We start from the raw sequence: 15,898 nt of genomic DNA on the forward strand, positions 1-15,898 counted from the left end.
GATCACGCAGACTCTCACCTCACTCCTGCACTGCTAATGTCAAACTCGGGCCTCAGATGCAATACAGTGACCACTTGCAGGCACTGCGCTTTCGGGAAAATGCGAAGCAAGAAAGTCCACAGCTGACCAAGCAGACAGAAGAGGTGTAGAAAACAAGACACATGCAGTAGGAGAAATAACTGGATTTGTTTAGTCTTAAAGAGTATTCAAAGGGAACTTCATCAAGAAAGAGGTGAATGGATTTAGACTTTTCCAAAAGAGATTTACATTAGGCAATCTGTAACACCTTTAAATCTTAAGAAGACTCAAGACTGCCTGTCTTGTGGGAACTTGTGGCATGCCATCATCATGTCCATGAGGTTTGAGAAATGGCTTCTCGAAATCACACTGGTTTAGCTGCCTTGAAGCTGGAGGATGAATGAGGTATCTTAAAGTTCACTCCAGTACTATTTTTCATGGTTCAGAACGTGCTCCATCCCGGCTAACAGCTGTGGCGAGGATATACGGACCCCCATATGAGCAACCAGATGTGGGACTTCTAAAGAGAGGCAGATCAGACCAGTGATTTGTCCTTCATGGAAGGAAGTGACAAAATATACAGGAAATACCAGCAGCAGTTGCTCTCCCCACAAGCATGGACGGACCCTCCTTCACCACAGTTTCAAACTGCCTCTCCTATCACCAGAGGCCACCTTTCGTTCTCTGAAATGGAGGGCTGCATTTACATCCCGCCCGTCACCATGGCCTTCAGGAGATCCCACCTTCAGTCACAGCTGCGCAGTGTGAGGGAACTAAGCAAACCTGGGCAGAGATGAGCAACTCAGCATTTTGTACGTAACTCTCCAGATAAAAGAGCAACTTATCTGAAATCACAAAGAGAATTACACCATCTCCATGTCTAATTTAAGGTCAAGGCAAAACAAGAGCCATCTCCATTTTGTTCTCCTTCCTCTACTGCCAGCTACTAGCAAGCTAGTTCCCCCTAGTATCCTCCACCCTATGTTGCTCCAAACCAATTTTGATTGATAGAGGTAAAAAATGACCCATTTTAAGCTGCCCTTTTTCTTAGGTTAAATTTGCTGCCACCGAAACCACTTTGTGGAATTGGTGACTGTTAATACAAACACAGGGTTTGCAACGTATTTGCTCAGCAAACCTGTTTTTTTCTAGGTGGCCTGTTTAACGTTTTTGCACGAAGTCCCTAGTGGTTTTGGAACATACACAACGAGCATCGGGGCTTCTCGTGCTTCGTCTTCACAACTGATCACAAAGAATAACTTTGCTGTAGAGGAAATGTCACCATGTATATACTACAGTTACTGCTAATAATATTGAAAACTTCCATTTCACATCCTGAGTGCCATTTTCTTCAGGTTTTTTATATGCTAAAGAAGAGGGCTATAATTTTGTTATTTTGAAGAAAAGGTGAAAGAGGGAAACCCTTATAAAAACAGGTTTGGTTTTTTTTGCAGAGCAATTTTAGGGCAGTGCCCATGCTGAATACACCAAGCCTGGCACTCAGGACAGAGTCCTCAACGAGCCCTCTTTCACTACACTTTGTACGTTGCTTATAGTTTGCTTTAACCTGCCACACTCAGCAAATATGGTTTTGAGGCCTGGCAGAAGTTTGTTTGGTTCAGTTAGATGTTCGAATTTACTCATTTATTAACCACAAATTAGTAATAATGACACCAGAATTATCTTTGACATCCTTGCTGGCTTACACAAAGTGCGAGGCTCCCAGTGCAGTAAATGTACACTCAAGTACACAAAGATTTTTGTACTCCCATGTTTAGCATGTCAAGAATGTGGGTACAGTATTTCTGTAACGTAAAGCAAAAATACCCAAACCACATTAAAAAGTCACCAACTGAACCGAAGGACATTGGTAAAATCATAATATTGCAAAATGTGCTCTCAGTAGTATCTGAGATTGCATTAATCTTACATTCGCTGAAAAACGTTACATTTTTCCACGATACTGCTCATCGTTTTTGAGGTATGGCAGTCTGAAAGTGCAGGCAAACAGTTGTAACCCTTACTTATTTGATTTTTCTGCTAATAGTTTCAGGGGAAAAAAGTTCAGAAAAAAGCAAAACAGGTCCTATTCTGAAACCACAGCAGTTTCAGCAGTTACCCAAGTGGTGCACCCAAACCACACTGAGGACTCACTTCAGCAAAAAGAGATGATGAACAAAATGGTTTACCACAGCAAATGCTGTTAACTTATAGTGAACTCCACCCATACGAAGGCTTTATCTAATTTCATACTCCGCAGCAAACTTTAAGGTTGAGATCTGTAGCTCAAGGCAAATATAATCTCGCTGGTAGGATGCAATTACAGAATTCATCTTGCTGAATTACAAGATACTGACAATGAAACAATGAAGTGAAACATTTACAGTTTTCTCTACATTCCACGTTTCAACAGTGGCCCTAACTTTCTGCTTGGAAGAGTATCTTACTGAATTATGAGAAGCAGCAGGTTTTCATGTGTTTGAAGCCTGGATTATGCATGCTCACAGGCAAACAGGGCAGAGCCGAGATGACACGACTTTAAACTTTCACTAAACAAGTACTCCTTTCCAGGAAACTTTCTAAAGTAAAAAAATATGCTGTAAAAAAGAAGTCAGTCGTGCTACATCAGATAAGTAGTGATAGTGTGAATTAGGTCCATACCTGCAATTATACTCAAACATACAACACCAGGGCTCCTACCTCTCACATCTTTTCTATGGCAGAGAAGCATTACTCTAGAAAACTTTGGAGACTGTGCAGTATGTAAGGTGCCTCCCAGCACATCCTTCTCTTGGCACTTTACCAAATGGATGTAATCATTCCTACCTTACTCACCGTGTTTTTTTCACCATCCTGTTAAATTATCCAGCTCTTCCACTGATGCAGAATAAAACTTTCATAAACTGTGAATTTTAGGAACTTGCAGAAAAATTATTACTGGTTTTCAAAATGTGCTTGAAGGTTGGTTACATTAAAACCAATTTTCTACAGAATACTCAGAGGTATTGGTCTTCAACCGGGGCTATTTCTGCACAGTATTTCACACACGACTGTTTGGTGATAATGTTCTTCGCATAAAATCACAATACATATTTTTAGCAACAGAAGGAAGAATTTTTCCCTATGCAAAAAACCCTCAAGACTGTTTTTGCTGCATATTTGCAAAATTTGCACCTTGAGCTAGCCCAAAACTCTGAAAATCTTAGCTTAAGAGAAATATTCTGAAAGCTACAATCTTCTTGAAAGGTGAGAAATCGTTACACATTCAGCCTAACAATCTGTTCTGAAACAGATTCTGAACAACCCCTTTCAACAATCGGTACTGAAATATCTTTGCTGTGAGAGATCAGCATAAACAACAGAATCAAAGCGTGAATGGAATTTTTAGTTTGTGGCTGGGCAGGTGCTCCACCCATGAGTCATTTATCCTACACAACAAGGGATGCCTGCGTTCTAATGCAACTGTCAGGTCTTCTAGAAGGCACGAAAATAAAAAAAAAAGCTTTCCTGTCAGTCACAAACTTTGAGGCTGAATTTTTCACTCTCGGCTGCAGATGAGGAAAAAAAATAAAGGTAAACAGGCACTTGTGAATAACCCTGGGTACTCAAGAAGCTCGAAGGAAACAGGTGTGTGGTACCACTCAAATAAACATAACGCTCCTGTACTCCTGTGAGCATGGCAAATAAAGAACAGAACTCTATACTCTCCCCTAGACAAATGATTGATGCTCACAACTTCAATATGCCCATGCAAACAAATGGAAGGGAGTTATTTTACTTTTTTTTCTGATTAATACAATTCTTTCTTTTGTTCATAACTCCTGATTATATCTATTATACCTAACATAGCTTCTTTCTTCTTAAAATTATCTCACTAAAGACCTAGAGCAACTTTCTATACAAATTTATCTCCTGGGGACATTGTACATGGTGCAGGTCAAAAAGAATGGCCACAAAAATGTGATGTGTTTAAACACTCAGTATTCATAAGACATTTTCTTTCAAGAAATGAAATCAGTAAATGCACACAACAAAGCATTCAGGCTCTGGTTTGTGTGGTTTTTTAAGCAAGATACTGAACAAACTGTGGAGCCTTAATTTTCACCTGAGACACTGAAGACACAGCATAGGCAAACAAACACTACTAAAAAGCAGCAGAGATCTACACTCTTTTTTCCTCACTGAACACTGTCAATGTGAGGTCAGTGTGAACTGACAGTGCTCTTGTACCGCTTTATAGATGAAAAATAAGGCCAAAATGGTAAATTACATTTAGAGAAGTGACACAGATGAAAAAGAACTGCATTTATCTTTGACATAAAGAAGGAGGAAGCATCAAATACAAAGGAAGACAGCAGCAGAACGGGGCTGTACAAACATCGCCTTTCTGTGAGCTGCTTGCACTGCCCTTCCGATTCGTGCAAGCAGAGTGGTGCCTGACAGCATTAAGCATCTGATCATGCACAGCAGTACTAAGAGGCAGCTAAATCGGTTCAAGGGATGCAAAAACATCCCAGAGAGGGAATCTAGCTCAAAAGCTTCTAGTCAGACAATCCAGGTCCAGGTAAGCCTGGAACACGTGTGCATACCCCTCCTGGGTATCCACTCACTAAAGCTCTGAAGTCAAATTGCCTTCAGGGTATTTTCTATCAGGAGGCATTCTTAGTCATGAGCACTTAAGTGGGCAAATCTAGCTCAAATTTGCCTTCCAAGATCTATGCACCCTACGAACAGAACAGAAACTGCTCTGTGAGTTGGCTGTTGATTTTTCTGGCACTTCTAGCTTCTTTGGGTCTGACAACAATCTTCTGCTGCAACCGCACTTGTCAAGAAAGGGCAAAGGATCCTCACACAAAAGTAGAGAATTATTTTTTCTGCAGATGATGGGTTACAACAGGCATCACAGCTAAAAGAGTTTTCAGATTAGGTCAATAAAATACTAAGATCCTGAAGATCTCAACAGATCTTTAGCAGAACTTAAAGCCTTGATGCCTTTTCATTTTTTTTTAAGCCATCAACAGGTTCAGGTATCGTTTCTCTTTATCTGCCAACTGACAAGATGAAAAAAATAGGGCTTGATCAGTCAGATTTTGCTTAAGTCAGCAGGGGCCTTTTCTGACTGCACCAGTGGGACAGCAGAACACATCTAGCAGTTTTGCAATTTGTGATTTCGTAAACATACTGAACCTTAACACCTTGGCTGGTTAAACTTATTACTAATTGACACCATTACTACCATTTTGTAATAATTTCTAGTCACTCATACTAAACACTGTGCAAACCACTTGCACAGAGGTCTTCTGGGGCTCCACACGAGCCAGGCATCTCTGAGGGACTAGAATCATACTTCCCAACTTAAGGCAGGCTGGTTAGTCCCCTACTCTTGACTTCTCAAGATTATTTCCAATATTCTGACATTTCAAAACCACTACCAGTCACAAAAACAATATGAGAACAGAATTGAAGTCCTTAACTCAAACACAGAGGTGTTAACCACTAACCTCTGAAATGCCAATTTATAAACTCAGTTGCCATCATAGACCAGAGCTACAAAGAACAAACAGATCAAAAAACAAAGCCAAAGTTCTTTGACAAACTCACTGCGTGCAGTCTGGAATAAGAATTTCCCAATATAATATATTTTAATACCTGTATTTCAAACAGCAGCTAAATAAATCCGCTAACTTCTTTCTTACATGGGATGAATTCAATATGTGGTCCTTTGAATTCCAAGCTACATGATATTTTTCTTCTATTTATGTATTGGCATCCCAAAGAAAAACCAAATTTTTAAAAGTACTTTAGCACTGAAGAAGTTCATTATTAGTACAATACCCACCACCTCTATTAGTCACTAATATGCAATATATTTAATATAAATTATAACATTTACAGAGGCTAAAAAAAGCTAGAGTGATAAAAAATAATTCGTTTTATTAAATAATCATTGCAAGAAGAAAGCACACTGAAATTGGAAAGATGTTTTCTTCCTGTGTTTTTTCGGACTTTTCTATTCTTTCAAGGTTAAAAAGGTCAAAACCACTATAAGCAAGCAATAAAAATTTAGAAGAGGTTGAAGGTTACACACTGGTTAGTGGTGAAGGTTCTTCCACTAATATCACTGGTTAACAGTACTGTTATAACCGCAATGTGGAATGCATGGTGCTGCATTTAAAGGAAGTGGTAAGGGTGGGGCAAAAGCAGTAGGTCCCACGATCAAAGCACTAGAGCATTGAATTTTACTTATAACCCAATCACTGACACCCACACAGCAACTTCCTGTACTTTAAAAAAAAAAAAAAAGTAAAGAAAAAAGAGGAAAAAAAAAAATCTGTTTCTCTCTTTTTGTAATCAACAACTTTTACCTAGAAACTAGTTAGCGGTGAGCTCTGACTGATTTCAATCTGCAGTTCACTGCAGAAAACATAATTGTTAATCTGTGAGAACCTATAAAACCCATTTTAACTGACAGGTTTCAGTGTATCAGCTCTTTCAGGCTTTTTTATTCTTAATTACACAAAAGTCCCACAAAACCCAAGAACTAGTTTAAGAAATATAAAGTGACCAGAAGCTCAGTAGTGCTAAGCACAACAGGTAATCCTCCATGACAGAAAATAAAATGTACTTCTAAATCTACAAAACTTAGCTATGTTTTAGGACAGCTTGAGAAAACAATTTGCACTGGAATTTGTCACAGGGCAGCTTTGCTGAAGTACGTCACTACTATTATTTTTGTTACTGTAAGTAATTAATACTGTCTTTTTTTTCCATTTATCATCGCCCATTTTGCAAAGCACAGTCCTATCCACACCTGGATAATTTTTGGTGCTTTTTGAGCATTATTCAAGATGAAGCATCAGTAAGTACAGAAAACCTTCCACTTCTCTCTGAAGAAACCTTCATGTTCTCCAGTACCACCTGGTGAACATCAAATTACTTCAGCCAAGTCCCAGCGGAGCTGTACGAAACCTAACATCAGTTGGGAACTTCATGGACTATGAACACATTCCTGAAGAGAAAGAACAGGCACATACTCCCTTAGGGATTTTCATTAGAACAGTCTAGTCATAAGAGCTAAAGAGCTTTTTCTTAGCTGATCTTCCTTGGCCTAAAAAGAGAATCTTAAAGGGTAAGGGACAGAGATACTGATTTTTCAAATCTTTGCACGTAACTGATATGCAGGAGCTCTGATGTACACGGGTGTCCAGGCTTGCTGCTTCCGAAACACCTTCTCCTTGTCATTCTCTGTTATTATTCACTGATTTATGAGCCTTCCTCCAATTCTCTTTAAAAATTTGGCACTTTACCTTTAAATAGTTATATTGAAAAAAAACCACAACAGAGCATTTAATCAGAAAAACAAAGATACGAAGTTTCTCTTGGACCAAGCACGGATCAGAGCCTAAGACTCTGTAACACCTAAAAGATCTTGAAAGACTTCCGTTCAAAAAGGAGTGAGAAAGGAAAATGATTTATGAAGAACAGAACAAGCGTTTAAGCCTGAGATTCTGCCTAAGATACAACTTTAAGGAAATAATCTCATGATTGTCATCTCCTCTCTTAACCTTAGTTTTTGAGAAGGGAAAGATATGGATCTCAAGGGTGTCTAATCCACGCCACACAGCAAGCGTTTGCCTATCCTGGCCAGATACGAACAACCACAGATAGCTGTGAACTGAGGTATCTAATACAGTCAGCAGATCATAGCTGCTTCTCAATGTCCAAGCTTTGAAAAAAATCAACCACCAACTACAAACAAACAAACAAACTGAAATGACCAACTAATCGTCACTTTACAAGCAGCCAGCAAACAGGTCAGGATTTACAAGGCCAGACAACGATTATCCAACTGCAACCCTGCTCCTGACAAACCTGGCAGAAGAGTTCCCTTAAGCATGGTATGAAGGCTGTCTCACAGCCTGGATATGAGAGCAGCTAATCTGAACCACATATTCCTTTTGCAGGTTTTTCCGAGTACATCTGAAGGCCTTTTGACCCGACCTTCACCAAGGGGTAAACAGAGGCTCTGTCTGAAGGGTTTCCCTGGACTCGTGTTCAGTGCCAAAGCTTTGCTCAGCCTTTGCCTTCTTGAAGAAACAAGACCTGACACCCAACTCCTCATTCATTCACCTGGACAAAACAGACACGCAGGCAAGACAGGAACTGTGTGGCACACTTGGGTCACACCCTGATCATCCAGGACACCCTGCAGTGCCTCAACGGATTGAGCAGACAATGCTTGCATGTCCTGTAACTCCTACAAAACTCTGCATCTAGAAAAGCACTGAATCGAGAACAATCCCTGGAGAATTTCGCTAGTTTCTCCTAACCACAACTACTTGGGAAATCAAACAGTTTTCAATGCTCTGCAAAAGTACTGATTAGTATTTTCTGCTTGACTGTATAGTGTTGAGGACGAGTAAAGCTTTATAAGAGATCTTCATTGCACCTGCCTAACAAAATGCAAGCAAACCATACAAGTGCTTTTCAATATTAAAAATCCCTCCAACAGAAAGAACAGTTTCACTAAAAAAGAGTACGAACTGGCAAACTACAAATTTGTCTGGTAATAACTAGCATTTATTCATCCTTCAGCAAGATCTTTATCATCTACTTGTTTTTTAATTAAACAGACCAATGAGAAAGGTAAGAAACAACGGAAGTTTCTTGTCTGTTTGTTTTCTGAGCAGCGTTCCCATTTCTAACAGACACTTGTATCTGTATCTCTTGCTAGAATCACAGTATATTACTATATAATTTCTCATGCTTTAAGTAACCACTGAAGATTGCCTTAGTTGTGGAAGGAAGGGAGGAGTATAACTGCATAAGCACGAGGCTCACTTGCTTTAAAAAAAAAACCTGCTTTGTTTCCTCCTTAGTCTATTTTATCATAACAACATTTGCTTTTGGCAGAACAGCGGAACCTTACAAATACTGTGTCTCCCAAGAAGAGGGGAAGGCACACACTGAAACAATTTTTTTTAAAGGCTGATTAAAGGCTGAGTGTACACGTTTAAATTCAAAACAAATTATTAAAGCTAAATGTTCTCCGAAATTCCTTAATATGTACAAAAGAGGGAATGAAGAGCCATAAATCCAAAAAAAACAAACCCCATGTAGATGAGTCAATCTTAGTGTAGGTATTTCTCATCTTTGCTGCTACCATTACACTGTATTTGCTAGGAATAATCATGTTTCGAACAAGAAATAGAAAGAAACCACATGAAAGAGCTAATACAGGTAAATTGAGTATTTGTTTGACTCATTCAACTTTATATAGGCCCTTTAAATACTAAATTATTTTATGTAGACATTTCTTAAAAAGAAAAGATGGCCACTTAAATACTTTCCTCGAAAACCAAAGGAAGAAAAATAACATCATTCACAATGGCAAGTAAGATGACCTTCAGCTTTTGTATTTCTGCTTTGATTCATTTGTGTCCTATTAGTTGCTATTTGTCAACATTAGGTATTATGGGGCTTTTTAATTACTAATGGCTCTCTAGTACCTCAATAGTAGAAAATATTTACACAAAGCAAGCATGGAACAGAATGCTTCAAGAACTTTTCCACAACCCTAGAGCATTTCCCAACATATTTTCATCAACAGTCACTACACAGAATCTCATCAATTGATTTCAGGGTTTTAGCATGCATCACCACATCTTAAGCAATAAAATCATGGAATAAGAACAAAATAATGCTGCTGCAGTGGCCTGCTTATAAGTCTATTGTATTAAATAATGTTTTCCAAACCTTGGCTCAATCTATGGGATAGTTAATGACATCTTCAGGACACCCTGCTAACAGAAAGCACTTTTCACGTTATCCAAGGAGCTACCTCTAGCATAACTGGTTTGCAAAACCAGCCAGATCAACAATACCCATTACAAACAGCACAGCTGCAGGGTGCATGCTTTGCTCCAAAATGCAACAGCAGAAAGGCAGCTAATCCACATACCTAGACAGGGAGACCTTACAGCAGTCTTCCAGTACCTAACGGGGGCCTACAGGAAAGCTGGAGAGGGACTTTTCTCAAGGGCATGTAGTGACAGGACAAGGGGTAACAGCTTTAAACAGAATGAGGGTGGATTTGGATTAGATGTAAGGAAGAAGTTCTTCACTGGGAGGGTGGTGAGGCACTGGAACAGGTTGCCCAGAGAAGCTGTGGATGCCTCATCCCTGGCTGTGTTCAAGGCCGGGATGGATGGGGCTTTGAGCAACCTGGTCTGGTGGGAGGTGTCCCTGCCCATGGCAGGAGGTTGGAACTGGATGATCTGTAAGGTCCCTTCCAGCCCAAACCACTCTGAGTCTATGATGTGTTTTCTTTGTATTAGGCTTCCTAACACTGTCAGTGGATATATGAGAATACTAGATATTGACCCACGTTTGGTGCAAAATTATGTGCCTATTCATAAGTAGAATCCAGCTTGATTTTTTTTTTTTGAGCCAACTAAATGTTCACTGCTAGTATTAACTGAACTACACCACTGCTGTTAAAAGGAGATTTGAAACTAACAGCTCTAAGTGGCTTCAGTTCTTAAAACAGTTTTACTGGTACCTGAATATTTTGAAAATCAACTCCAGGGAAGGCAAACAAGTTGAATCTCCATTAAGAGAGATCTTATTTTCAATTCAGAAGATTCCTACACCTCTAAGAATTTCCATACATAATGGACTTGAAGCAGAAACAAGCTATATATTCAGAAAGTGTTTTATATTTAAATTCACACAGCAATGTGTGAACGCAAGAATAATCATACCTGGACATATCAGGACAGGTCTGGCTAGCCCTGTACTCGTGTTCTTCTCAGTATCTAGTGGCAGATGCCTCAGGAAGAACATCAAAACAAGGTAAAGATACAGCCATACTTCAGACTACCTTGGAGACACTGAACAACACAGGAGCCAGAGAGAGTACTTTTGCTTTTGGTAGACCATTTTATCCCTGTGGGATTTTCTTCTAAGAATTACCTAGTTCTTTTTTAAGCCCGTTTAAACGTTTGTACATTCACCATATTCTCTGGCAAAAAAAAAAAAAATATCCTAAATCTAGAGTATAGTATAAAACCAAACCTCCTTGTTTATTTTGAAGGTGCCATTACTAATCTCGCTTGTTGCTGACTTGGAAAAGACAGAAATTTTTATCCCCGTTTTCCCTGCCATAAGTGACTTTACAGATCTGTCAAACCACTCCTAATTACCTGTTTTCCAGTCTGAAGAGTTCCAGTCTGGTTTACTGACAATTTCTGCCAATTTACTGATAATCTCATACCTTCCTCCACGGTTGAAATACAAGATAACAAGATAGAAAACTATCAATGCGTCATTAAGTCCAATAATATATAGAAAATGGGTGGAACTGGCTATTAAAAAAAGAAAACCTCCTTACCACTGGGTGGCTTGGGTCGTGGAGGGACATTTTTCTTCGGTGGTAAGGCTGGCGTGTCTGATTTGCTTTTGAAAGGGTCATCTGAGAATCCTACCCCTCCAAAAGAGGAGGCGAAGGGGTCTGAAGCTACTGACTATGTGAGGAAAAAAAAAAAGAAAAAGAAGATAAGCACATTGTAGAATATCTGTCGTCTCGTGAAAGCTACAAGTTAACTCAAGTAAAAGCATTAACTTCAAAAAATGAGGACAGATTTACAGAATTGTCAGTGGTGTAAGAGGCTAGGTGCTAGGATTCCATTAACATTCAAAAGTACTTCTGCTCTTATTCACTTCAGTGCTTCTTGAACTTTTAGTCCGAGCAAAAAGCTGATGAGAAAAATAAGAGGAAGTAAAACTCGACTTTTTACTATTTGGCAGTGAACAGCCATACTCCAGTCTGGACTTCACTCTGATAAACAGAACCGCGACAGAAACTGGAAAAACACGGTAGACTGCAGAACGGATAGCTTTTTCCCAAGCCTTTCTTTAGTTGCACACAGCTATTCATCTTTTTTGTAAAAGCTCAGGGAAAATTCCAAAACCATATGTTAAGCATTTTCTATATTCAGCTGGCTCTCGTGAAGGACTCTCCTATTGATTAAAAAATGCACAAAAACTTATGTCGTGCAGGGAAATTTATCACGCTGAAATGAAGAAAGAGGAATTTTGTGGGCAAAGCTAAAGCTCGCAGTCCGACCTTCACCAAAACTTCTAATTCAAGCCACACACATCAATATTTGTAAAGACTGTTGCCACCTAGCGGAGAACTAAAACCCCCACAAAAAATAGCAAGAAAAGTCAGGAAAAAACCACAAGTTTAATTAGTCAAAGTGATATGATAATCTCTTTTCTAGTTAGTTAACAATTACTCTACAATGGTCAAGCGTTATTGTGGAATTAAGTGCTGCAAAAATTTGGGCAACTGACGTCAACCGTGAATTCCAAACTTCACCTCAGAAAGCTAAGAGCAGACTGACTGATCCAGACCAGGAGGGAAGGACCTTGTTGTATTTGAAACAGCCTATATACTCAGTTTATACCAGGAAACCAAGGGAACAGCAATTCTGTTAAAAGCTATGAAATGTCAGTGCACCATGTTTTCCACCTTTCTCTGGCTCCCTGTACTCATGGAGAAGGTTAGGAACAAGCCAGGATACTACGAGAGATGAAGTATCCAAGAAGCAGACTTTGGGACTTAGGGGAAGGTCGGACACTGAAATATATTCGTATCTGGAATAACAACCTTTTCTTACAAGTAAATACTAAAAGTTATTGCTTTTGCTCCCCTGGCATTTGAAAACATTTGTGAAAAGCTGATTTATCCCTGCTGAATCTACCAGTCCTGGTAAGACTTTGCCATATCTGAGTCGGATAGAAAATGCTTTGCTAAGTAACTACTGAGGTTGATCAGAAAAAAAATTAACAAAAGTGGGTTGTCAGCTAAAGAGTTACAACCATAACACTCCCTTAAAAAAGAGAACTATCTGTACATACATTTTTAAAAGGACAGTTGCTTTCCTTGTAACCTTTACCTTTGACATCTGACTGAAGTCTGCAAATCCCTCACCACTACTGAAAGCACCACTTCCAAATGGATCCAGTGTTCCAAACGGATCTGAAAGATACACGAAGAAAAGAAAGTTATTTAAAAGTAATACTTAAGAATTATGAAGTATGTTTGGTGTCAATGAAGTACAAAACTAGGCAGGTGATCGAAAACCATCTTCATTTTGACCTGGCATGAGACATTAAAAAGGAACTCCCTAAAGCAATAGGTTTTCTACCAGTTGTTTGGAGGAAAAAAACCCACAAAAACCAAAAACAAAACAAAAGACAAGAAAAAGGTTAAGTATATAGCGTACGCGAAGACTTAATCTTGATAATCCATAACAGGACCACAATGATATTTGCCAACAGTTCACAAGATACTGCCTTTATTCTCAACTTTTACATTTGATTCTTGTTTCATAAAGAGGTGTCTCCTTATTCATCTTCATGAGGAAATTTTTTCTGCTTACCTGGACCTTTTGAAGAGATGCTGGAAGACGTAAAAGGATCACTGCTTTCAAAAGGGTCAGGCTAAATAAGAACAGATACACATAATTATTCTTCTGCTGTACTGTGCACTTGTCTTCTTACGCATACCAAAATCTCTTGCTTTAAGACAAATTATTTCCAATTTCAGACCACTCTGTTCACTGGACATATAGTAGGATAAAACTGACTGACTAGATGAAATCTGCATTATTTGGCTATCGATAGCCTTGAACAAAGCACCAAGTACCTACAAGTGAAACATGTTCAAGTGAGAAGTGTACCAGGTTGAAACACAAATATTAGTTACCTGAAAATATTAGTTACCAGGGCAAAGTAAGAAATTACAGCCAGAAGCGCTCAGTCTTTCAGCAGCAGAGGCTGAATATTCAGGTCAGGTCTTTACATTATTAATCCAGAGAGTCTGTATATCGCTTCATTTTAAATAGATGGTGTTTACAGTCGCTCTTCAGTTTGAGAAGTTTGCTTTTACCCAAGTACAAACCTATATTGCAAGACAAACTAACCTCCCACTGACGGATCCTGGAGTAGCATTGTAACACTTGGGTGGCAACAGTCAATGAACGCCAGAAGGGTGTGGGAAAGGATGAATTAAAAAAACAAACCAAAAAAATCCATATCTTCCCCCCAAAACAGCCACAGACACGTAAGGACAGCTTAAGAACCGTGGCGATACGTTTGACAAACGCGTTCTGTGCAGTCCTTCCGCTGTGCTGGCTCTGCTGCCTGCTGGCGGCTCAGCAATCCTTCAGCCAGATCAGCTCCTCAATCCCATTCACTACGTGACTGCACAAACACAAACGTCGATGGAATGGAGGTAATGGCATGAATGAGTGGTGCTGGTGGCTTGAAATTCCCAACAGAGGAAAAAAACCAGTCACCTAACTGCATCTTCATGGTGAATATACATCATTATCATGGAACTGGAAAGAACAAACTGCAAACTGCCTTAACAATCCATACTTGAATTTTAAGAATAAAATATTTTATCAGTTAGGAGAAAAGTACTTAGTGATATTTGGTTCCTTTTACCTTTCAGACAACAAACCTGTCAATAGTAAAGAAACCTATTGTGCGTACACTTAAAAATTACTGACCTTTGCGGGTAAAGCGGGTGGTTTTGTGAACGGATCTGAGGTAAATGGGTCACTCTTCACCTGTTTCTTGAAGAAATCCTCAGGGGCAGAACTACGAAATGGGTCACTTTCTTTAAATGGATCACCTCCAAATGGATCTAGAAGGAGAATTCAAAGGTAAATAAATAGAATGTAGCTCCTAGCGAGTCCATAACGAACTTTTTTTCTATATTTGACCTCATACCCGCTGATGTAATTTTTCTTATAAAAACACAGAATGATTTGGTAAATCTGATAAACTTCCAGATACCTTTCTAAGCAGGGTATTTACTAAGTTTGAACAAGTACATGTTTATATTGTTATGAACTTTAAGTGATTTGTTAAGTTTATTAATAGTTACATGCATGTTATTAACTTACTGATCCTGAATGCACACCCTATTGGTTTTCTATGTTCCCACATGCAAACAAAAAGTCTGAAGCCAGGGAAACCTTGGAAATCTCTATGTCTGGCTACAAATTGTTCATATCACATCTGTCCTGTCATCAAAAGGGCTATTACCTGCTGGAGCAGGTGGCTGCTCTGCAAAAGGATCATGCTGGAATGGGTCACCTATGCAGAATAGAAAAATCATTCGGTTTATCCGCTATTTAGCAAAATGATAAAAGTTTGTGAAAATACCATTTACTCAGCAATTGGTCTTCAAGGTCTCGGGTAAGCCATGGGTCACTTACTGCCTTTGAAAGGGTCTGCTCCCTTAAATGGATCAGATTTGAAAGGATCTTCTGACTGGAATGGGTCTGTATGCAATTCTTGTGTATTATTGGTAAACATCAAGGCTTTATTCTTAAATGGATCATCCTAAAAGTGAAGAGGAGAAACATTATAGCAGCTTACCACGATTAAAATGCTCAGTTACCCACTTTGCTGAAATTCCATGCTATCTTGGTTCCTGTTTAATAATCTTAAAAATTACTTCCTAAAGAACTTTCTAAGTGGCTTCTAAGCAGAAGTATTTACACAAGAGAAAGAAACATGTAGCCCGAGGCTACACAGAACATCAAAAGATAACAATACATATAAGACTAAAGGTTAAACTGTTTCTCATATTAATATATTCAATTCTCAAATAATTAAGTAACAAAACCAAACCAAACCCCCAACCATCACGCTACCAAAAAATTCTTTGCTCCCAGTTATTTTACAGCTCAGCTGCAGGTAAGACAGTTACTTAAAGGAAAGGACACACAACTCAATTGTGGACCACAAACACAAGAAATTACTACTGAGTAGTCATACTCAGCACTGCTGCTTGTTA

General features: G+C 39.0%; 1 protein-coding gene across 4 annotated transcripts in view; it reads right to left on the minus strand.

Moving 5' to 3' along the window:
- EPS15L1 (epidermal growth factor receptor pathway substrate 15 like 1) overlaps nucleotides 1-15,898 on the minus strand; it is a 41,863-nt gene that overhangs the window by 7,219 nt on the left and 18,746 nt on the right. For 3 of the 4 annotated variants that reach the window (XM_086477718.1, XM_086477716.1, XM_086477717.1), the window contains 6 exons: nucleotides 15,315-15,441; nucleotides 15,142-15,192; nucleotides 14,601-14,737; nucleotides 13,467-13,527; nucleotides 12,981-13,063; nucleotides 11,411-11,543 (listed from right to left, as the gene is read on the minus strand). In XM_086477718.1, the coding sequence (XP_086333844.1) occupies nucleotides 11,411-11,543; nucleotides 12,981-13,063; nucleotides 13,467-13,527; nucleotides 14,601-14,737; nucleotides 15,142-15,192; nucleotides 15,315-15,441 (592 nt within the window). The remainder of the gene's footprint in view (nucleotides 1-11,410; nucleotides 11,544-12,980; nucleotides 13,064-13,466; nucleotides 13,528-14,600; nucleotides 14,738-15,141; nucleotides 15,193-15,314; nucleotides 15,442-15,898) is intronic. The other variant, XM_086477720.1, reaches the window with a different exon arrangement.

The sequence above is a fragment of the Leptosomus discolor genome, chromosome 24 (genome assembly GCF_034619465.1).
Source record: "Leptosomus discolor isolate bLepDis1 chromosome 24, bLepDis1.hap2, whole genome shotgun sequence".
NCBI classification, from domain to species: Eukaryota; Metazoa; Chordata; class Aves; order Leptosomiformes; family Leptosomidae; genus Leptosomus; species Leptosomus discolor.